General features: G+C 34.8%; 2 protein-coding genes and 2 long non-coding RNA genes across 5 annotated transcripts; 1 reads left to right on the plus strand and 3 right to left on the minus strand.

The window, feature by feature from the left end:
* Positions 1-7842, plus strand: LOC146936447 (uncharacterized). Its single transcript, XR_015030619.1, has 2 exons — positions 1-5927; positions 7657-7842. It is a non-coding gene; the product is annotated as an uncharacterized LOC146936447 (long non-coding RNA).
* A 1552-nt stretch (positions 7843-9394) lies between these two features.
* On the minus strand, positions 9395-10783 carry LOC146936448 (receptor-like protein 9DC3). Its single transcript, XM_085751277.1, has one exon. The coding sequence runs from the start codon at positions 10679-10681 to the stop codon at positions 9611-9613; it is 1071 nt and encodes a 356-aa protein (XP_085607403.1). The 5' UTR covers positions 10682-10783; the 3' UTR covers positions 9395-9610.
* Positions 10784-10922: 139 nt separating this feature from the next.
* LOC146936449 (receptor-like protein 9DC1) lies at positions 10923-12773 on the minus strand. The gene has a single exon (XM_085751278.1). It carries the CDS (start codon positions 12338-12340, stop codon positions 11180-11182), a length of 1161 nt encoding a protein of 386 aa, XP_085607404.1. The 5' UTR covers positions 12341-12773; the 3' UTR covers positions 10923-11179.
* Positions 12774-15927: 3154 nt separating this feature from the next.
* On the minus strand, positions 15928-20115 carry LOC146936450 (uncharacterized). Of its 2 annotated transcripts, none has more exons than XR_015030620.1 (7): positions 19823-20115; positions 19060-19136; positions 18741-18802; positions 18524-18615; positions 17104-17181; positions 16733-16839; positions 15928-16335 (listed from the first exon to the last, which is right to left on the minus strand). It is a non-coding gene; the product is annotated as an uncharacterized LOC146936450 (long non-coding RNA). The 2 variants fall into 2 exon arrangements; XR_015030621.1 differs by having other exon boundaries at positions 16733-16881.
* Positions 20116-24580: the final 4465 nt, after the last annotated feature.

Below are 24580 nucleotides of genomic sequence, written 5' to 3' on the forward strand. Positions count from 1 at the left end.
TTGGACGAGTTTTGGGTCGAAAATGGCAAAAACCCGTAGCCGAAAACACCGAAAACGCAACAATCGCAGCGCTGCGCCTGAACAAGGGCGCTAGGCGCCCACAAGTCAGGGAGCCAGCGCTAGGCGCCCTCCCTCTGGCGCCAGGCGCCCCAGACAGGACAACGTTCGCGTTGTTCTGCGCTCGGGTGCTTGGGGGCAGTCGCGTGGGGGTCCGTAGCGATCGTTTCGAAGTGTTCTTTCACTGTTTTCACTTATTTTTCTACTGGAACAAGTTTGGCTTTATCAAATCATAGAATTTATAAACGGCTTGAAACTTGGGTTTATGGCATTTTCGGTCTCTAGTAATTATTGAAAATTTGCACGCGTCGTCAATTGATCCTTGCATCATTAATCGTGGCAATCTTAGCATGTACAACAAGAATGGCACAAGAGAGTTTACGTATGATGGGGTAGTAATGAACTAAGGAAAGGCATGAATGTAGAGCCTCGGCTTAGCTAGTCGAGAACTAGAAAGATAGCAAGAATTTCTAGAATAATAAGACGCGAAGTATATTCTCTTCGCATATGAACAATATAAGTCGTGGATTGATAAGTTATTTCTCTCCACCATGATTAAGTTGTGCAAGCATGACCTAGAATGATAAGTTACCGTTAATCGGATCGATTAAGGTTCCGAGGTAATAAGCAAGTATGTATATGTTTAACTTATATGCACGACAAGACTATGACTAATAAGTGTAGGTGACATGTCTCTTGATATCCACATCAGGGGGATACAAGGGGTTCTCATTATGAGAACGATTCAAGCCGTAAGGGACCCGCATGTCACTGAGTAAACAAGACGTAGGTGCTCGTGTCTCTTGTTATCCACGCCAGGGGGATACGGGAGGTTCTCGACCTAAGGGGAACGGTTTAAGCCGCAAGGGACCCGCACGACACCGAGGGAGTCCGATGTACGTACATCGGTCATGTATGGGATTGATCTCGGGGTTACTCCACCCGGGACTATCCGTAAAATGAACCAAGATAATAATGTTTGTACAACGCTAACATAAATGAACTTAGATACGTTTATGCAAGCTATGGTTATGATTATGTTTAAGAACAAGAACAAGAGCCTGAAATGCTATTAGACGAGAGTAAGTTATGTATAGAGCAAGTGAAGAAAACTATGTCCGTGACGACCTTAGGTTTCCCTAATCGTCCGGTTTAGAATCATGTCATGAGTATGTTATGTTATTTATGTTTAGGCCTTGTTACGTAAAACGTATGTTTGGCAATGCCGTTTAGGTTCCCTCAACCGCCATGACATGTATAGATGAGAAGCCTATAACAAGTTAAGATAAGACTATGACGGCTCTAGTATGCACTACCGTCTAAGTATGCAAGTCCCCACACACGTATAATCAACCGTCAGGTTGTAATGTAGACACGTGGTGACCGTAGGTTTCCCCTTGAGGTTGCCTATAGCCTAGGATTTAGGGGAACTCACTGAGACATTATGTCTCATCCCAATCCTTATTTGTTTCAGATAAGCAGGACGTTTATGCATGTTCGGAGCCGAATGGATATTACTTCAAGGGTTCGTTCGTAAAGCTGCAGGACGTTATGGACATCAAGGATGTATTTTTATGTATGGATGAGTGGTGTTGTATTATTATTTATACGAACGTAACTTGATGTAAATATTATTCATTCGAAGTTTTTAATTGTTGTATATTTTAATGTATGCAGTACTAATATTAACGCACGTGCCAGACTTTCTAGATACGTCTGGTATGGGTGTTACAATTGGTATCAGAGCAGGTCGATTCAGATCGTGCCTTGGGTCATTAGATTACAACTAAGGTAGTGGGACCATTGGGTTCCAGGTAAAAGTTCTAATTGTTGTTGTTAGTTGAGCCTGATCAACTCAATTTAGCATTCGACGATTGGAATGGATGCCTGAGAGCTGAATAGGACCTAGGAGGAACGAAGTATGTGATGGAGATGCACTGGAAAGTGTGAACTCATAAGTAAGAACTCGGATAAATATTAGTAAGAGTTTGATCGTGCCAAAAGGTGGTCGGTGAACTAAGCAAGTACAAGTGTGAATCCTCCGGGAATGTAAGGCATGTTAAGAAAGAACGTTCCGACAAATTCGAGTATGATGTTAGTGATACTTTAAGTATCCGTAAGTGAAGAAGTTGGATATATATATATATATATATATATATATATATTCTGGAACGTAAGTGTGAGACTACAAGTGAAGGATAAGTCGACACATGTTGATGGAATTAGTAAGCTCTCAGGGATTGAGATATGAGAACAAAGATTTATATGTTTAGTGAGAAATAAGTTAAGTCGTTTGTAGTGAATGAAGTTGAAGTCTTATGTGGAAGTTTATGTTAAGTGCTAGGAAGACAAGATATCAGTTTCTAATGTGCCGTGAATTGAATCGATTGATGTTAATGTTTGTCATGCATGTGTTATAGAATATTTCACGAAGATAGGAATGAATGATGTGCATTGGGATACTTGAGGAAATAAGATTTTATGAAAAAGATGATTTTTGGAAAACTGTGTTAAAGGAAGCACGCCAATAGCGAAAATTTCGCTAATAGCGAAATTACTCCAGAGGATTTCGCTAATAGCTTACCTGGAGCGAAATTTCGGTTTTCCCGAAAACTGTCATTTCCTCTCTAGGGTTAGTAGTAGCTATTGGAGGATGTTTTTACAATCTTTTATGCAACAAAAAAACTTTCTATAACATCAAGTATCGAATGTATATTACACCTTATAAATTCCAAGGAAGAAAATGCAAGGGCAACTATTAACGGAATCAATCCAGTTCAAGGTAACATTAGAAGTTAATGTGGCAAGAACCGGCGAAGAGCATGGGTCAAGAGATTTAAGGTTTCAGCTTATGGAATGGATTAAGTGGATCCAAAGACATGAGATGGAAAGTAAAGTAGTAGAGAATTGTGCGAAGTCACAAAATTTTCAGGTTTTATGAAGTCATGAGTACCCCCGGATCTATGTTTTGCTTAATTGAATTGCTAAGGCTCGTTAGGATGATGAATTCTAAAGCTTGCCAAAATTTTGAAAAAAATTAATACATGCATATGGGTGATTGGAGATGGCGTTCCAAGATTTAAAAGAAATTTTGCAGGTACCGGTTGCTACAACTCACGTAGAGTGGGCTAAACTCACCGGAACTAAGGTCGGATGACACAGTTGTGTTGTCAGCTTATTCCGTGATTTTGATGCAACGACTGGGGCCAAATTTATTACGTTTTTATATAAAGAGAAATCGTCAACGCCAATGACCCGTGTGTTATATTATAATGTTTTCTTAAAGAAAGAAATTAACGAGCAAGCATCCGTTGATTACGCAAAACATAGTATACGAGAATACAAGGATGCAATGAAGCAAGATCAAGAAAAGCATGTATAATTTATGATGAATCTTCTATGAGGATTTGAGATTTCTCAGAAACAAGTTTAAATACGATAAGTATGTGTCATGAAGTGAACTCAACCAGTGAGAAAGTAAGGTCTATCCCCAAGTAAAATAGTATGGTAATGCGATAAATCTATTGTGAGATTCAATCTTACAAGGTAAGGAAAAGTGTAAGATTTTGGCATTGGTTGCCACATGAAAGGTCTTGACAAGAGTTCAAGAAGATGATGCTCATATGTAAAGTTTCGGTTGTCTTAATGAATTAGAGTATTAATTAAGGTCAACTGGTGGGAATCAGAGTGGCGCAACGAAAGTTAATAGATAAAGTTTCGGACAGTAACCATGGAACTTGAAAGTAAGAGTCTTTTTAAGAGGTATTATGGAACAAGCGAGGAGTTCTCGGAATATTGAATAAATAATGAGACTGATCCGGTCAGCGAAGAATATGACAAAGGCATAATGGATATGACTTTATCTAAGTATGATAAGAAGGATATATGTAAGGATATGTACTATGACAAGAAAAAAATGCAGATAAGAGTCGAAAGGTTTCTTTTTGCAATTTAAAGTAAAGATTGAATTATCAAGTGTGAGGCCGGTGTTAGAAGAAGAAGTGTTATGCAGGATAAGGTGACAATGTGTGAACGTAACCGGATATGATGTTTTGAGGATTCACGTTATTTGTTCTCAAAACGAGGAGATGAGATAATGTTATGAGGAACAAGGATCCTATATGATTTATGTTATGCAATTACGAGAGTCTCCAAGATATGTATGTAAGTCAAGAAAGAATAAGAAAGAAGTTACTTTAAAGTTCAAGAATTTCATTCTGGATGAAGATATAAATCATGAGTTATGCACGAGGAAGTGCATACTCACCTATGTCAAACTTGTTAAATGATCACGATACTTGCTATGAAGATTTTGAACTATGATTTATAACTTTTAAAGTTAAAACGGGTAGTAAGGGACTTTGGAGCGATGATTATTTTAAAAACATGATTTCATAATGTTTTCTTTTGAGTTATACAATTATTCGTTCCAAGGACCCAAATACCCAAGGTTTAGAAAATTTCCTTAATCAAGATGTTAGAACAAGTATCGTTATTATCTAACAAGATGCGACACTTGAGAGTATGTAGGACACCACGTAAGGTAAGATTTGATGAAGTAAACAACAGTTTTTCGAAAAGTCTTATGAGACGCACAAGTATATGTTAAGAGTACTCGAATGCAAGTGGCCTAAGTCAAAAATTATGAGAACATACGAGCAACAATACTGGTTGTCAGATGAAAGATGTATCGGAGTGTATAAATTATGCTTCTCTATGACAAGTTATATGAGTTACCATGAATTCGAATGCTAAGAGAATGGATATGAGATCAGAAGGTTTAATAAGACTCTGAAAAGAGACAAAAGATTCGAGGAATCGTCAAGATAAGTATGTCAGAAGAATGCACACGTCTTGAGATACAATAAGTAATCTGATGTATGAATTATATGTTTACCCGATAAGATTATGTATGCATGAAGAGATGTTTTATGTTGCAAGTAAGCACTGCAGGGCAAACCTGGTATCCGATAGGATCCCAGTTAAAAGGCAAATCCTGAGTGTTCATGAATATGATAAGATACCTTTATGAATGGTTTCTGCTAAGTAGACAAGATATGGATATGAAATCACTAGTCCACATGTGACAAGAATAAGTTATGATCAAAATGATTCAAGTTAAGCCAAGTGTATGAAAGAGTTAATTTCCACACTATGAGGATTTCTTCAAGATGTTATGCTTCGAACTCGGTAAATGTTAAGTGATTTCTAAATTTCGAGGACGAAATTTCTTTAAGGGGGGTAGAATGTAACATCCCGCTTGTCAGTATCGGTATAATACCTGTTGATCGTGTCAGAGGAATTAAATTCATGGAAGATAAGGGTGATGTAAATATTTTATGACATGTCAGCATATTACGGATAAAGTATCAGTGTCAGATTAAACACGTTTGAGGCAAGGGTAAAAGGGTAATTGCACGCCAGAAGATATTTATTTGATTTTGGGCAAGAATTATCTCATAATTCTTATTCTTTTCTCTCTCTTAGCTTGAGAAATATCTTCTCCTCCTCCTCTCTTCCCTTCTCTCACGCCATTCCTCTCTTTCTCCCACTCCATCACTACTTCTCAAACTTCTCCCATGAATGAATAATCAAAGGTTATGGATCCCACAAGATATTGGGAGCTTAAAATGACTTGGGTTAAGCTTGGTTTCCACTTTGCTTCTTAAGGTATGTGCTCTACAAGTTAGGGTTTGGGTTGGAATGGAGGTTGAGCTATGTTGAGCCATGATTCTTCATGATCAAGAAACAAAGAGAAAGATGATTTGAAGATGGGATGATGAGTTAAGGCTTGGATGTTTGTTGAATCAAAGCTAGGGTTTTGTTTGCTTTGGCTTGGAGGCTTTGGGAATCAAGTGCAAACATTAGAGGTGAGTTCCATAGATAGATTACCCACCTTTGGGGTTGTTTAATCTTGTGAAGGATAATGATTTATGCTAGTTTAGTTTTAATGAAATTTTAGTACCCCAAGCCAATCCTAGTTGATTATATGTTAAAAATTGCCATGAGTTATGTTTAAATGATGCTATACATGTTGTTGTATGAGTTTGATGCATTACAGGGTCAAATTGGACGAGTTTTGGGTCGAAAATGGCGAAAACCCGTAGCCGAAAACACCGAAAACGCAACAATCGCAGCGCTGCGCCTGAACAAGGGCGCTAGGCGCCCACAAGTCAGGGAGCCAGCGCTAGGCGCCCTCCCTCTGGCGCCAGGCGCCCCAGACAGGACAACGTTCGCGTTGTTCTGCGCTCGGGTGCTTGGGGGCAGTCGCGTGGGGGTCCGTAGCGATCGTTTCGAAGTGTTCTTTCACTGTTTTCACTTATTTTTCTACTGGAACAAGTTTGGCTTTATCAAATCATAGAATTTATAAACGGCTTGAAACTTGGGTTTATGGCATTTTCGGTCTCTAGTAATTATTGAAAATTTGCACGCGTCGTCAATTGATCCTTGCATCATTAATCGTGGCAATCTTAGCATGTACAACAAGAATGGCACAAGAGAGTTTACGTATGATGGGGTAGTAATGAACTAAGGAAAGGCATGAATGTAGAGCCTCGGCTTAGCTAGTCGAGAACTAGAAAGATAGCAAGAATTTCTAGAATAATAAGACGCGAAGTATATTCTCTTCGCATATGAACAATATAAGTCGTGGATTGATAAGTTATTTCTCTCCACCATGATTAAGTTGTGCAAGCATGACCTAGAATGATAAGTTACCGTTAATCGGATCGATTAAGGTTCCGAGGTAATAAGCAAGTATGTATATGTTTAACTTATATGCACGACAAGACTATGACTAATAAGTGTAGGTGACATGTCTCTTGATATCCACATCAGGGGGATACAAGGGGTTCTCATTATGAGAACGATTCAAGCCGTAAGGGACCCGCATGTCACAGAGTAAACAAGACGTAGGTGCTCGTGTCTCTTGTTATCCACGCCAGGGGGATACGGGAGGTTCTCGACCTAAGGGGAACGGTTTAAGCCGCAAGGGACCCGCACGACACCGAGGGAGTCCGATGTACGTACATCGGTCATGTATGGGATTGATCTCGGGGTTACTCCACCCGGGACTATCCGTAAAATGAACCAAGATAATAATGTTTGTACAACGCTAACATAAATGAACTTAGATACGTTTATGCAAGCTATGGTTATGATTATGTTTAAGAACAAGAACAAGAGCCTGAAATGCTATTAGACGAGAGTAAGTTATGTATAGAGCAAGTGAAGAAAACTATGTCCGTGACGACCTTAGGTTTCCCTAATCGTCCGGTTTAGAATCATGTCATGAGTATGTTATGTTATTTATGTTTAGGCCTTGTTACGTAAAACGTATGTTTGGCAATGCCGTTTAGGTTCCCTCAACCGCCATGACATGTATAGATGAGAAGCCTATAACAAGTTAAGATAAGACTATGACGGCTCTAGTATGCACTACCGTCTAAGTATGCAAGTCCCCACACACGTATAATCAACCGTCAGGTTGTAATGTAGACACGTGGTGACCGTAGGTTTCCCATTGAGGTTGCCTATAGCCTAGGATTTAGGGGAACTCACTGAGACATTATGTCTCATCCCAATCCTTATTTGTTTCAGATAAGCAGGACGTTTATGCATGTTCGGAGCCGAATGGATATTACTTCAAGGGTTCGTTCGTAAAGCTGCAGGACGTTATGGACATCAAGGATGTATTTTTATGTATGGATGAGTGGTGTTGTATTATTATTTATACGAACGTAACTTGATGTAAATATTATTCATTCGAAGTTTTTAATTGTTGTATATTTTAATGTATCCAGTACTAATATTAACGCACGTGCCAGACTTTCTAGATACGTCTGGTATGGGTGTTATACAGAGTCTCTTCATTTGCCATTTTAATAAGCATCATTCATTTTCTAGCACAATCATTATCTTATGATGACTATTCCAATTCTTTTGACATTACGTTGTGATTTTTATGTGAATAAGATATAATTTGCTTTCAGCTAAACAAACTAATCATCAAAGCTAAATAGGACCGCAATGAATGGAAAAACTATTTCTCTTAAGATTTAATGTCGATGCACTGCGGGATGTCATTCTAATAAGGTTCATTCATTTTTTGCTCATCCATTACATGATAATGACTTTTTTGAATCTTTCAACATTCCATTGGCTAAAAAGCTATGGTTGTAGATGCAGATTGACTTCAAAATCATTGTTATCATATTATAGGTGCATTGATTGGTTTGTTATTTTTCCTAGCTGAGTTGTTTGATATTTCATCTCACAATTTCTTCCACATCATATCTTTACTTATTTTATACGGCTTATCAATTTTTATGAGTATTCCTCAAAAAAAAAAAATTATGAGTTTTTTCCCTAGCTCATTGATTGGTCTAATTTTTCCCTAGCTGATTGGTTTGATTTTTCATCTCGCAATTTCTTCCACTTCATACTGTTACTTTAATTTTTGTTTTATAATTTATTTTTAATAGTGAAGTGCAATTTTAATCTCTAAAAAAATCGTAGAACTTAATTTAATCCCTGAAAAAAAAAATTATAGATCAGAGAAAAATTGTATCATCATCGACATCACTAAACAATTGTCAGATAGATCAGAGAAAAACAAACCTATCAATATTCGAGAAAAAGAATTGAGATAAAAATCGAGATTGAGTATCGTAAAAATTCAGTTTTATCAAATTTGAACATTAAACCTTTATGTTGGGCTAAGTTCAACAAATACTATAGATAAATCCTTCACATAACCTACTGAATGTTGTAAAATTGACCTATTAAATTTCAAATAAACATTTGACCTACTACAAAGCCAAAATTTGATTTTGAAGTCCCCTTACACTCACTACTCTGACATTATTTCTTGTAAATATCACACTTACCATGTTTGTTATTTCTTGAGACTTCTCTATAGAATACATTTAGTTTATTGCTTCCTAAAGAATAAGTGTTCAGAAAGAATAAGTGTTTGTATATATAGTTCAGAAGTCTCAAACTACTCTACCATAAAAATTGTTGGGATAACATAACTCTTAGCCATTTGGTAGAAATCACCACTGCATGAACCTGTTATACTTGAGGCTGGTGTTTGCAAGGCCAGATGCAAAAGCCATAACAAATATCATCTAAAATTTGAAAACACATAGACTAATATTCAAAAGACTCATCAAACTTCTGAAAATTAATATTTCCTTTTCAATCAAAATCCGGTTGTTTTTTTATATATCCATTAAAAATTGAACACAACTCATTTGAAAAGCCAATCATAGAAAATCAAGAATACATGAAAGGAGGTAAAAACAGAATAGCAAAGGTAAAAAGGTCAAACATATATATGAACTTGGAATTTTATTATATAACACAACTTGTGGCATGCACTTATAATTTATAAACAGACCTGAGACCACATTCAGAGTACAAACTTACAACTGAAAATCAAACTAGCTAGATCAAAAGAGTGACAAGATTCTCACACTCAGAATCAAGCTTGTTTTAACAGAAAGTAAAAAAACAACAGACAAATGAGAAAATAATTACAACAATAAAACTACGACATTTGCACCATCTGATTCTGATTCTGATTCGTGATTGAACATTGGTTCCTCCTCGTTCTTGTCCTTCTTTTCACTCTCCTCTTAGGCTGACCACCAAATATCATGACAAGCCATCTCGGCTTTCCAATTAAAAACATATAATATCCAATGCCTATTCCAATCACAAATCCACATCCGTATCCAATTGCCACTGGTTTCCATCCAAATCCAAATTTCTCTTCACTGCAAAAGTTGTTGGCTGAAGGTGCGGAATGTTGTTCAGGTCCACACATCTTTGACAAGGGTAATCCACATAACTCCAAGTTTCCTTCATATGAATCATTTGTAAAAGTATTGAATTGCTTTCCTTGAGGTATTTCTCCCACAAGACGATTATTGGAAAGATCCAAGACTTCAAGACTGTTAAGATTGGTTAATTCCAAAGGAATTGCACCGGTTAACATATTTGAGGAAAGATCCAAAGATTCCAAGTATGTCAAGTTTCCTATGGATTTGGGAATATGACCTGTAAGTCTGTTATGGGAAAGGTTAAGCCCTTTGATTGCATGAAGCTCACCCATAACGTTTGGAATCTCTCCTTCAAATTTGTTTCTCGCCAAATCAATAATTACAAAGATGTTTGGAATTTTCACCAATGTCAAGTTGTGCCCTTTTGTCACCACAATCACATTCGTTATACCATTTTTCATGTATTCCAACTCAGAAACATTCATCATGGCTTCAAACTTTTTGAAATAAGCTTTTGGTAGAGGACCACTAAAGTTATTGCTTGAGATATCAAAAATAGTTAAATTTGGAAATGGATGCTTGATCTTTGGACTAACAATGATACCGTGCAACTTATTGTCTCGCAAAATCAACACTTTCAAATATTGCAAGGTTTGAAGCCAATGAGGAAAATTGTCTTCTATTTTGTTGCTCCCAAGGTTTAGAAACGTCAACCCTTTACAGAGTGACAGGGATTTAGGAATATGACCTTCTAATTGGTTGCCATAGAGATTCAGACTCACAAGTGCACTTTCCTTTGAAAAGTTACTTGGCAAAGTGCCATGAAATTTGTTCATTTGTAAATCCAAAACTACAAGGGATGATAAATTAGCAAGACATTGTGGAATGGTTCCTGTAAATTGATTATATGCCAAACTGAGAAATATAAGGTTGGAGAAGTGTTGAAAATCAACATGACCACTCAAGTTGTTTGATGATAGATCTAGTGTACTTAGGTTTGCAAGGTTGAAAATGGATTCTGCAATATTGCCTTGTAGGCTGTTGTTACTTAGAATTAGCCACTCTAAGGAATATGAAGAGATTACGTTGATATGCCCTGTAAGTCGATTATTTGATAAATCTAATTCTATCAAAAATGGCAAGGATAACAAGGAGGAAGGAATTGTACCATTTAGCAAGTTGTCATCTAATATCAAATTAGTTAGCTTTTGGAACCCTATAATTTGGTTGGGCAGAGGACCCGCTAATTTGTTATCAGAACAATCTAATTCAACAAGCTGAGATAAGTTGAATAGTGAAGATGGAATTTGTCCTTCTAAATTGTTGGAATATAACTAGAGTTTTTGCAGTTTTGTCATCCCACCAAACACATCTGGGATTTTACCACTAAATGAATTGGATGAAAGATCAAACTGAATGAGATGTTGAAGGTTTGAAAGTGAGGATGGCAGTTCACCTTCAATTTTGTTATCACTCAAATCTAATTCCTGAAATTTGTTTGACATCTGAAATGCATTTGGAATTTGACCACTGAGTTTGTTGTCATAGAGATTCAACAAAGTTAGACGTGGAAGTGTTAAAAGTGAGAATGGGATTGAACCATTTAGGTAGTTTCCTAAGAGAGTTAAAGAGGTAAGACGTGTCAGGTTAGAAAAAGACATTGGAATTCCCGCTTGGAATTGACAACTTGACAAATCCAAGATTCTAAGAGAAGTGCTGCAACTCAATTCTGGAAGTTGGCCTTGAAGTTCATTAGCTGACATATCTAGTTCTTGAATACTTGGTAAACAAAGAAGACTTCTTTTCAATTTTCCTCTTAATCCTGTTGCTCCAAGATTAAGAGTAACCAAAGAGGAAGATTGGTTGAACAACAAAGCAATGGAGTTTGTTCTTAGTGAAGACAAATCTGTATCCTCCAAAACCAACTCCCTCAAGTTTGTTGCATTTTGCACAAGTCTCTTCAAGGTGGTTTCTTTCCAAACTAACATATCATTATCAAAGAGATGAAGTGATTGTAATTTGAAAAGGTGTGAGATTTGAGTTGGAATTTCACCTTTAAAGAAACTATGAGACAAGTCAAAATGTGTGAGACTCAAAAACCCACCAAACTTTGAATGAAAATAAGAGCCAGAGAAATTATTGTTAGAAAGGTTGAGTTTTTGAATATAAGCAAGATGGAAAAGGGTACTATTAGGATTGAATATACCTTGAAGGCCTTCACAGCCAAGGTTGAGGCCAATCACGTGACCAGTGATGGTGTCACACGTTACACCATCCCATGAGCAGCAATCAGTCTCATTTTTCCATGTTGCTGTTTTCAAAAGAGGACATTCATCACAAAGATTATCAGAATCACAATCTATAGTGAAGGATGACTTGAAATGAAGCAAAGCAGAGCTCTCATAATGATGGCATGAAAAATTGAAAGAAGAAGAAGAAGAAAAGGATGGAAAATGGAAGAGAACAATATGCAAAAACAGAAGAAACCACACCATGATGAATAAATGATTTTGTGGAAAGTGTTACCAAATGGTTTATGTGAATGAAGATCAATAGAAAAGTAAGTGTGGATGAAATGTTAAGGAACCCAACGTATATATTTATATCCAAATTGGAAATACAATATTTTCAAAAGCAAAATTCAGTTATGGTTTTTCCTTGGTGGACTAACACATCGCAACATAAATAATTGTTAATATTTCTATTGGAATCTATGGCTGGAGAATGTCTATTCACATGAAATATATGTGTGGTTGTAAACAAAAAAAAATAATAATAACAAATATATATGTGTGGAGTCATATTAAGGTTTTTTTCATTTTTCCACACACCTGAATGTATATGTATAGAATGATCATGAATTCAATGAAGGTATAATATACCTCATCTGACGCCTATAAATTTATCATTTCGACATTTGTAATTTTTTTTTACAAAAATGAACGATATTTATTTATTCAAATTGATAGAGTTTTGATATAATAACTTCATTGTCTTAACATATAACATTGTTTATAAGTTAAACCATTTTAAAAATGAAATAACCATAACAAAATTAATAACCATAAAATATTTTTCTAAATTTATGGTGTTATCATTAATTATGGTACAGTAATCCACTTGGGAGTTGGTGTAGTGATGTTGATTTGAGATCTTACTTATCAAGGAACTCGCAAACAAAACCTAAAGCATCAGTAGTGATCAACGAACAAGGACTACCAAAACAACCGTAAGAAACTATCAAAGATTCACCTCCATCACAGTTCATATTGGTTAGTACAAAACTATTGCTCAATATTTTGCTCCAAAAAGATTAATAGTATAAATTGATCTTGGTGGTGATATTTTGGTGTTGATGATTAGAAGCTTGCGAGTTCTTTTGTTTTTGGGGATTTTTTTCGTTTGTGGTGCTTTGTGGTGGTTTCCATGGTGGTGTTGATACTGGGTCTTTTGTGGTATTGCTCATGGTGATGCTCGTGGTGGCTGGTGTTGGTTTTCGTGGTGATGCTCGTGGTGGTTAGTACTGAATTTTGGTGAGGATTAATGGTGGTTTTTGTGGTGGTTAATGGTAGTTTTGTGTTGTGGTGCTGCTGCTAAGTGTGGTTACACAGATTTTTGGTAGGATTGGTGGTTATTTTGGATGAGTTTTGCAACGATTTGGCATAAGACTTGTTTATGCTATTGCTTAGGCGTTTAGACTTTGGTTTTTGGAGATAACTTTTTGGTTCTGGTGTTTAATTTTATTGGTTTCGAGGACCTTCGGTGGAGGGTGTTTTTGGTTTGTTTGTAGAAGTTTGCATTTGATGCATAGGTGTTTGTTTGGGTGTTCCGCATATATACGACACACTTTTCCTTTGTATTTTCTTATTTAAGTCTCCTAGCCAAGCATTCCTTATGCTTGCTAGGACTCTTTGTGTTTTGAATAAACTTCATTTTAGCTTCTTAAAAAAAATATATAAATTGATCTTGTGTGAATATATGTGGAATCTTCATACAATTGAAGATACACTTATATTTGATATAATTTAGGCATAAATTATAATAAATTAAATTTCCTCCATCAAACAAATTTTTCGATCAATAATTGTTCCTTATGTTTTGACATTACGTGACTAGGAAGCTGCAGTGTGATTATATACATTGACTTGGAAGTCGTTATTATTATCGTAATATAGAAGTATTGTTGACTGGTTTGAATTGATCTTTTTTTGTTTTATTTTGCCAGGTGATTGATTGAATTTTTCATGTCACAATTCATCCCACTTTATTTTTCAAGGACATATAATTTATTTTTTAAAAGTGAAGAAAAATTTTAGTTTATGAGAAAATTACAAAACCCAATTTATAAAATATGTGTATGTATAAAATTACATAAATATCATTAATAAAAAAAACCTGTAAAATCAATAGGTTTATAAAAAAGAGATGTTTTTTTTTCTTCTATTGCATTAAGTAACTACCAATAAAAAAAATGGCCTAACTTCGTCGCGCTTTTTTTTTTTGAAAAACATAAGTTACTTTTTTTGGTAGATAGAAGAGATGGCAAAGCCATCATAAATCACACACACAAAGTAGAGATACCAGGGTTTGAACCCCGATCATGACGTCCGGCCTAACAATTGACAGTTTTGCCAGTAGAGCTAGGACTGATGAGACAAAGGCATAAGTTACTTATTACCAAGCTCCTATTTTCATTCATTTTTTTAATTTTATCAAAACTCTTAAAAGAGTCATATTAGTCTCTCCTTCAATTGAACAAAAGTAGTCCTTGTCTATGTAAACAAAAAATATATATGTTAGTCGTTGTCTTTCTTTTTTTTTTACCATGTAGCCCTTGACTCTTTATTTATCATTCTATTAATTATTCATTTTTCTATCACATCCATTACATTATGATTGTTTCAAGTGGTTCTTATAGAATTCTATCTCACATCTTTCATTATGCTGTAATGTGTATTTATACAACGATATTGTCTTGGGCCTCGAGTATCTCTAACTTAGGCATCAAATATCTTTAATTTGGTCCTCAATTATCTCTAAATAATATCTAATAATTTATACAATGAATATTTTATATTCTAATAGGTTCGATATTACACTGTCCTTTTTTTTTTTTTTTTGAATTGGATATTCTTGTGTGTTACTGCAGAGACTAATCTCTGAATCAGGTAAGATCGCAATAGATGACAAAACTCTCATAAAATAAGCATCACTCATTTTCTAACCCTTCCATTACATTAATCTTTTCCGAGTCTTTCAACATTACATTGGCTAAAAACTGGTTGTACATGTACATTGACTTGAAAACCATTGTTATCGTATTATATGAACATTTATTGGTTAGTTTTTTCCCTAGCCGATTGGTTTGATTTTTCATCTCACACTTTCTTCCACTTCATATATCCTTGCTTTATTTTTTATGATTTATAATTTATTTTGAAGAGTTACGTCCAATTTTAATTTAACAAAAATTGCAATACTCAATTTAATCCATAAAAAAAGTATGCGATTTTTAGTTTATGAGAAAAACAAATTGTGCTAACTTAGTGTCTATGTTCTTTACAAGTTTTTTTTTTTTTAAGGAATGTTCTTTACAAGTTGTCTAATATGGAGAAAACAATAGACCGAACGAAAAACATAAAGTAAATAAAATGCAAGATTGAGTACCTTAACAATTGAGAAAAACAATCTATTATTTTTTTTTAGCAAAAAAACAATCTATTATTATTACAATATATTAAACAGACTCTCAAATTATTCTTTGCCAGTTCATCCTTTTGAATGCCAAGTAACCATAATTTCCCCACCTCATATTTAATTTCTGATGTGGCATAACTAAAATCTCATCACTCTCATCTATTTTTTATTAATCATAATTGACACAACAACAACAATTAAGTCTTATCCTCGGGCTTTATTTATAACTAGACGTTTGACCCGTGCTATCGCACGGGTCGGTTAGAGTTGAGCTACACAGTGAGTATAGGTAGTTGCAAAAAGTTATTCTAAAATGACAATTATTTTGAGATAAAGGGAGTAACATTTTTTGAAATCGCAAATGCATTATTAAACTCAATCAAAATCCAAATCATGAGGCATACTTTGGATATGACAAAAACAAAGTTCACCAAATTTACATCAAATTCAATTACATCTGATGCCAAAAGAAACCTTGCAAAATGATCTAAGCTGATAAGCTTTGATGCACAAACACTCACAACAATAAGGCAAAAATACCACCCTATTACGATCTAAATAATCACAACACCCTTTAACATATTGAGACAACTTTTACAACAAACACTAACCTCTATCCTCGAATTTAAGCACCACTGCAAACAGACCTACTCTTGACCTCCAACTAACCAAATGCCACCACGTCAATGAATTAAATTTTCATAAACATTGCAATGAACTATTTTTGCAGCCAACTAACCAAATGACAGAGAACATATGCGACAAAATTTTCCACGCTGCAAGCTCTAACACCCTGCAATAACTCAATAGAACAAACACGACCAATATAGTACTTGAAACAATTATTTTTGGTCAATTTGGTTCAACATGGAAAGAACAATTATTTGAGACATACAATTGTTAATTATATAGCCGTTAGTTTACTTGAAAACCATGTATGTTTTTGAGACTTGTTAATTTACTTTTTCAATAATTTATGTATTATTTTAGTTAACAGTAGCTATAGATAATGAAGGAAATGCATAGCAAGGACCACTTGAAAAATGGTCCATTGGTGCACACAGAACAATAACCATTGGATGTTCTGATTTAAAAAAAAAATGGACCAAATTAAATAAAAGGCAAAAGGATATTATAGGAATGTGATATAACAGTGTGTGTCACATTAAACATGAAAGTAACTAACTCACTGAAACTAAATGCTTGCAATCAGGCAAGAAGATGACACCAGTAACAATTTCAGCATGTCCAGTGGCCTTGGCAACCATCTCTCCAGTCATAAAGTTATCTTCTTATCCTATAAGTATGATAATGTAATTAGTGACTCTAAGCGCTGATTCTGCAAATTATAAACATTGAACTTATCAATTCTGAGCATTCAACTAATGGGACATGTTTTAAAATTTACTTGGGAACTATTCTACGACGGCGCAACCCACCCATGAACTTTGAAATGAGTATCACTGGTACAAAACATATACATTACCTGCCCAACTTTAACACAGTCTCACATGTCTGATCCACAGACATGTCATAAACAGTATTAGGCAGGAACAGTTACCTTGAAGAAAGGAGCATGCACTACATAAGTCAATTTGAACTTGGCGAGAACCATTTCTCTATACGCTTCTTGCTTCTTCTTCAATCCTCAAAGAAACATTCACAAAAGTGAATAGTTAAGATACAATTTCCTGATTGGAGTCATTAAAACACATATGTCTAAACTATATGTGTCATTATAACTATTCTAAACCATGTGTCATTACAACTCCCTAAACCAGATATCACAAACAATCATTTAACATATAAAATTAACCAACAAAAAGTACTTAACATGTCATCTAACCCATTATTTAATTACAATGAGCTTTTAGCATATTTTGTCACTAAGCTTTAAGCAGAGCTTGGATAACAGATAGAAATCATAGAATATTATTTTGATTAAAAAATACACTTTATCAGAACCAAATTGATTAACAGACAAACAGCTCAGATCCTTTGCCAAATTAAACACCAACACTAAGTACAAAAAAAACTTTATAGGCTGCACAATTAGGACAAAAGAAACTTGATTTAATGACAAAAAAAAAACCTTTTAAAAAATGCACAGTTAGACCAAAAAACAGCAGGGCAATAAACAGAAGTGCACCCTAAAATATAAAAACAGCAGCGGAAAAACACAACAACACAGAAGCAGCATATTTATTTTGAAACTTTGTCGAAAAACGAAGTCCTAATCTGTAGAATTATGCACAACAACAAACAAAAACAAAACAGGAGCAAGATTTTTAATTAGTATTTTGCTTTAAGAAAGCTAGATACAAATTCAACTTTCAAAATCTTTTTATTTGATCTGACGATAAAACTTAGCAGCATAAATAATTAAAAATTTCAATGACTAAGCAAATTCATCACATTGATAATATCAAACAACATACTAATATTGATAGGTTTTATACACATAACTTTAATACATGGTAGTAAGCAAACTTTGAGTGAAAGATAAACTTATCAAAGGTGTAAGCAATACATGTCTTGTTTTCTTATAGATAATACAATGTGAAAAAAAAAAAAAAGTGGCTCTAAACTGCAGACCTATGCCTAAAGTCCCGTTTTTATCTCCCTAACTATTCTTAAAGCAAATGCATCATATGCTATATTCATGCTTATATCATATGGTTTCATTGTCACAACATCAGTGCTAATATTGCACGATGATAATTTTTTTTTACAGAGAACAGCATGTGTGAGGATCGTATAAAAGAGTGTAAAGCATGTGTGAGTAACGTATAAAAGAGTGTAAAGCAAATGAATCCTTGAAGTTATGCATTCAAAACAAAACAATAGAACTAAACTTCTCCAAATCAAAATGCTTTTCATTCTCACATCATTAGTTAATCACATACTTATCCGAAGAAAAAACTTTGATTATTAGTGCAACCAAAATAAAGAAACTCTAATGATAAGGCAATGTCACTTACATTAGAGATGTCAAACTCCATGTGGCATGTTCACGGTTTTGACAGGTTCATTGGTATAAACTCGTTAGACACAACGCCATAAACAATTTGATCTGTTGGTGTGATAATGGCATAGTTACAAACAAAAATGAAAAATAAGAGGTTTTGTGAGTTTGGTTAAGAAACAAAAACAATTGCATTTTTGTTCATGGTAAATTAAATATAGTAATCAACAAACCTTTTAAACCTTGAAGAGCAACTACCGCCTCTTGGTTGTTGCTTACTTACCACAATGAATTTCTGCAAACACGACATTCTAATATCAGAATTTAGAGAAGCACATTTTATATTACATAGGATGCAACTGAATAGTTTTTCACGACTATCATGTATTTATTTATATTCAAAAGTGTAAAGCTAAATTGCTAAGAATGGTATTATTTATCTTTCCCCTAGGGATGTACAAAAGTTTTAAGAATGCATTGCTGCAAAACTAAAGATGTTATAAATAAATTTATACATGTAAATTTTTCAAGATATTATTTGTTAAATCATACCTCTCAACTTGGGAGTTTGTTGCTCATGCTTCTTCATCATCTAAATATTTTCCTTTAAGTGATTCCTCCTTCCAAACCTGTGATTCATAAAATCAATAAATTCTTAAATTTGAATCCCTTTGTCACATAAAGAATTTAAATCAAGAGGGTCTAATTTAGAAAAATATAGATAAAAATCTGATAGATTCACCTATAATAATGTTTTAACAACAATAAACAAACTAATTTGGGTTAGTTTGCATAAAATCAATCAGATTAAACTGGGATGCTTGAAATATAGAAACAATTTCTAAAACTGGGATGCGTGAACCTGTGATTGTGTCATTCATTGGTTTTCTTATAGACAAACATATAATTGTGCTCCTACGATGCCAAGTAAAAAAAGCAAAAAAAGAGAATAAAAATAACAATAGCAGGACTGATATTTTTGAGAGATAAGTGCATGACTGGTGTAAGCGTGAGTATCCTTGCATCATACAGACCTCGACAACGTGTTGAGGCAGTTTATGTCATACAGACCTCGACAATGTGCTGAGGCAGTTTATGCATCGTATAGTCTTTATGTCATCAAAAGTAGTACTTTTTACTTGGAAATTGAACAAAAAACAATTGTATGTGAACTCATTCACTTTTTATTCTGATTTCAATCAACTAAACAACTCAATCAAGTACCAAATATAAATTTCAATAAAGAATTAAAAAAGAAATCACAAAAATAAGCTCTAAAAATGAGACACCTAAGACAACAATAAGAAATGCATACCTTCCTAGCATTGGTGTGTTCATTTTAATCACATTTAATGATAACAATCCATGCCTTCGATAGCCTCCAAACACAGATCAGGTTCAGATTTTGTCTTAGTTTTGTTTTGATCTCCCTGTCACTACAGTGATCCCAACAAAAGATTATAAATAAGCTATATTGAGTATTTCCAAATCCACAATAGTCTTACAATACAACAAAACATACATAATTTGGATAACAAATGCAGATTAGTGTAGAATAATTCTTACTGTTGACAAAGTCGATCCAATTCGCGGTTCAATAAGTTCGATCTCCGAAACATTGGTAGCTAACTGTTGACAAATTCATTTAAGAACAAATCAATAATGATGAATCAAAGCTTCCAGAATGAATCAATCCACTGAAATAATGAAAAGGGAGAAAAAAAAATATCAAATGATTGAAGCAGAAGGAATCAAACCTGTAACGATTGATTATCATGTGTTAATGAGGCCGAGACTTTGTTGGATGGCCAAGCGAGACCCTATCTCCCTCCTTTAACTCCACCGTGATTCCCTTTCTCTACCACCGCAATCCACCACGATTCCCTCTCTCTACCACCGCGATCCCCTCTCACTCTTAGGTTGCCACTGCCGTCTCAGTTTTCAGGCAGAAATCTTTGTAGTGAGTAGGGAGAGGGAGAGAGTGTTCGAATTTGTGAAGGAAGAGGATGAAGAAATACAGTTTTAACAGAGAGAGTAGAAGAAGATGGTTATGAGAAGAGAAGGAGAAACAGAGAGAAAAAAATTATATTGTGAGGGAGGAGAAGCAGCAGCCATAGATGGAGAATAAAGGAAGAAGAAGGACGAGGGAGGGAGGAAGAAGAAGGAAGGCGTAAAAGAAAGGAAGAGGGAGAGAGAGAAGAAGTGATCGATTGGAAGAAAAGGGTGTGAGAAAAAAGCTGCAAAATTGGTTTCTAATACCATGTGCCATAGTTTTAAAACCCGGCTCGGACCGGCCGGTCGAACCGGTCCGACCGTGAACTGGATGGGTAACCGGTTCGAGCTGACTTACGGATCGGCCATGTTTTTAAACCGGCATGAACCGGTGTGGCTCGGCCAAAACCGATAAAAACCGGTGACTCGCCGGTTTTGATAAACCGGACCGGGTCAATCTTGATTCATTTTTCAAACATAAATCAGAGGAAAAAAACGGATTCAGAATAAGGAAATGAGAAAGAAAGGTAGGATTCAAAGTGAAATTGCCCTTTAATTAAGCATTCACGTGATTCACGTGATTTTACAAAGTTTTGTATTTGTAATCTTGTATCAATCTTGTACGATTGTAAAGAAGAAGAAAAGGAACTGTGAAAAATGGTCTCAATTGATCTTGGCAGCGGCTGCTATAATAGAAATGAAACTAGGGTTAGCTAACCTGCCCCTTTTATAACTGATGGGCTTCGGGTTGTCTAGGCCCATTTATTCAAGCTCTATTGCTCTTTTTTGGTTACAGCCGCATTGTTATTTTTCTTTGTTTTTTTCTCTGTTAATATACACTAATATTTATATTTGTCTCTAAAATATGTAAAAGTGAGTTCACAATTTTGTTTTTAATTGATTTTTTTAGTGATCGAATCATCCAATTTTATTCGGTTAAATGTTTATACAAGTGTTATAGAGACCGAGTTAAACCACCGAGTCATCCGATTTAAACCGATTCAGTCATGCGGTTCAACCAATGACTCAATGGTTCGACCATTGACCCAGTGACTCATTGACCTTACCGAGTCGATTACCGATCCGGTTTTTAAAACTATGCCATGTGCTGCTCCTGGTTTTAGATCAAGGGTTAAATTGTCATTTTAGAAAGACATGATTTTGGCTCCAAGCAAAGGGCAAATCTGTAAAAATGGGTAGGGCTGCATTAGGGTTTTGTTAGGGTTTGCCTGCAATTTTTCTTTTCATTTATATTATAAAGATCTTCTATTAAAAACCATGTTTTTCTCCAACTCATTTGTCTCTGGATCATTTCTAATAGTTTGTTTTACATTATTTTTAGGTCTTCCTCTGACTCTAGTTTATCTCATCCATTGTTCTTACTACAACATCTAAATGTCTACTATAGGTGCTACCCCAAATCTCTCTCAAATGATGTCATTCATAATCCTAACATGTCTAGTCTGACCACACATCCAATGCAACATCATCCTCTTTACTGCGCTTACTTTATCTTCTTGTTGGTTCTTTACGCCCAACACTCTGTCACATACAACATCGTATGTCTTTCGTTGTTCGATAAAATTTTCCCTTCAACTTAAATGGTACTTTCACAACACATAAGCACCTGAGACACTCCTCCATTTCAACCACCCAGCTTGGATTCAATGGTTTACACCTCCTTTTATTGAGTCCGTCTTTGCTCCATTTAGGATACCTCCATTTATACATGTTCACCAGATAGATGTATGTCACTTGGCAAAAACAAAATTAAAGGCTCAGGTTAAAAGATAAAAAATAGGCATTTGTTTACTCGAAAAAATCATGTGCGCTATCTCTCTCTCTCTCTCTCAAACAGCACCACATTACATCTTCTTCTCTGAAACAACATAGCCGCTGCCTCTCACTCTCCTTCTCGTCGGCGCCGTCCGTCCATCTTCATCTGATGGAATTAACTAGTCCGATTGATATCAACGGAGATATTGAAATTGAAAACTGAAACAAGGAATCAATCTACAAAATCTTCCAATAACAACAAAACTAGAGCAAAAAAGGTGAGGGAGAGGCAATGGGAAGCTAATGTTGAATTTTATTATACATGAACCAAGTGATGATACTGGATTCATCAACCGATTGAATTAATACATCTACTATAAGTATGAATGGAGTTGACGGTGTCAGCAAGAAAGAGAGGGAGACGCAATGGTGATGTTGTTTCTAAGGAAGAGGGAGGAAAGTGGTATTGTTTCAGAGAGAGAAAGAAGTGGAAGCCCATAGTTTTTTTTCCAGTAAAGAAATGTCTTTCTTTAATTTTTTTAATCTCAACCCTTAATTTTATATTGGCCACGTGTCATACATCTATACATTGAACAAGCATAAATGGAGGCCTCCTAAATGGAGTAAAGATGCATTCCCTTTTATTCCTCCATTATTTTGTACTATATACCCAACTTTCACATCTAAGCTACAAACATTATGCCTCTTGCTAAAATTACATTCAATATACTCTGTCTTGCTTCTACTTAGGTGAAATCCATACGTTTCTAAGAATTTTCTCAAAGTGTTCCACCTCCCATTTAATTTTTCCATCAACTCTCCAAGTAGGACTATATCATTATGCAAAAATAATACACCTTGGTGCTCACTCTTGGAAGTGTTTTGTAAGTACATCAAAAACAAAGTTGAAAAGAAAAGGTATTAGCGTTGAACCTTGGTTCAATCCTATTATTATGGGAAAATATTATGTGTCTCCACGTTGTGTCCTCATACCAGTCGAGATCCCCCCTTCATATATATCATTAATAGCTCGAATATAGGCCACACTAACACCTTTCTTCTCTAGGACTTTCTACAAAGTCTCTCAAGACACTCTATCATATGTCTTCTCCAAATCAATGAAAATTAAGTCAAGTACTTTTGAGTCATTTGATACCGCTCCATCACACGTCATAGTAAGTATATTGCTTCCATATTCGACCTTCGAGACATAAAACCGAATCGGTTTTAAGTAACATAACTAACACAAGTATTCAGTAAAAATAATAATTATGTGAAAATCTTCCATGTCTCAACCTTATGTCTTGATACTAGTCGAGGCCCCTCTTACATATCCTTTATAGCTTGAATATAGGTCACACTAACACATTTCTTCTCTACCCAAATTGAAAATACGATATTCAGTTTTGATGGTTTTTACTTGGTGACCAATGGTCATTTTTATTCATCCTTAAAAAAGGTCATTTTCATTCAATGTATATTTTTTATATTTCTAATGGAATCTAATGGTTGGAGAATATCTATCCACATAAAATATACGTGTAGACTCATCCTAAAATTTCTGTAAGTCGTCGAATGCTTAAGAACGCTGGAGACTAATCAAAAGGAAAAATTTTCCACAACATCTTTACTTTATTTTTCATAATTAATAATATATTTTTTGAAAGTGAAGACCAATTTTACTCTCCGAAACAAATCGCAAAACTCAATTTATCTATGAAAAAAAAATTAAGCAATTTATAGGTTATGAGAAAAATCAATTGTATCAAATTGGTCCCCATTTTCTTTACAGCGTTGGTTGATGAAGAAAAGATAAAAGAAATAAAATAAAGTAAAAATAAGAGAAAATAAATAGAAAATATGATGATGTTTCGTTTGTTAATTCTCAACATGTTTGCTGTTGTCAATTTATGCAGTGTGAGGATTCATAGATGCACTGTAATTTCCTATGAATCTTCATCTCCTACCCCCATTTCTGGACCAAAAGCAAAATATTTAGAACTTACAAGGTTTGATTGCAACAAAAGAAGATACAGGGACGAAAATCAAAAACACGTGAACTTACATGGACGATTTAATCATTTTAGCTTCTTTTTTATACAACTAATCATTGTCTCTTTATTTGCTATTCTAATAAGCCTTATTCATTTTCAAGCTCATCTATTACATAATCATGACTGTTCTGGGTCTTTTAATATTACATTTAAAAAAAATTGAATGGAATATCTTTTGCGTACAACTGTAGAGATTAATTTTCAAATTGAATATGACCGCAATGATTGACAATTCTCTCCCCAAAGAGACT

This window comes from Medicago sativa, chromosome 3, assembly GCF_051527215.1.
Source record: "Medicago sativa cultivar Bolivia chromosome 3, Bolivia_mono, whole genome shotgun sequence".
Lineage (NCBI taxonomy): Eukaryota > Viridiplantae > Streptophyta > Magnoliopsida > Fabales > Fabaceae > Medicago > Medicago sativa.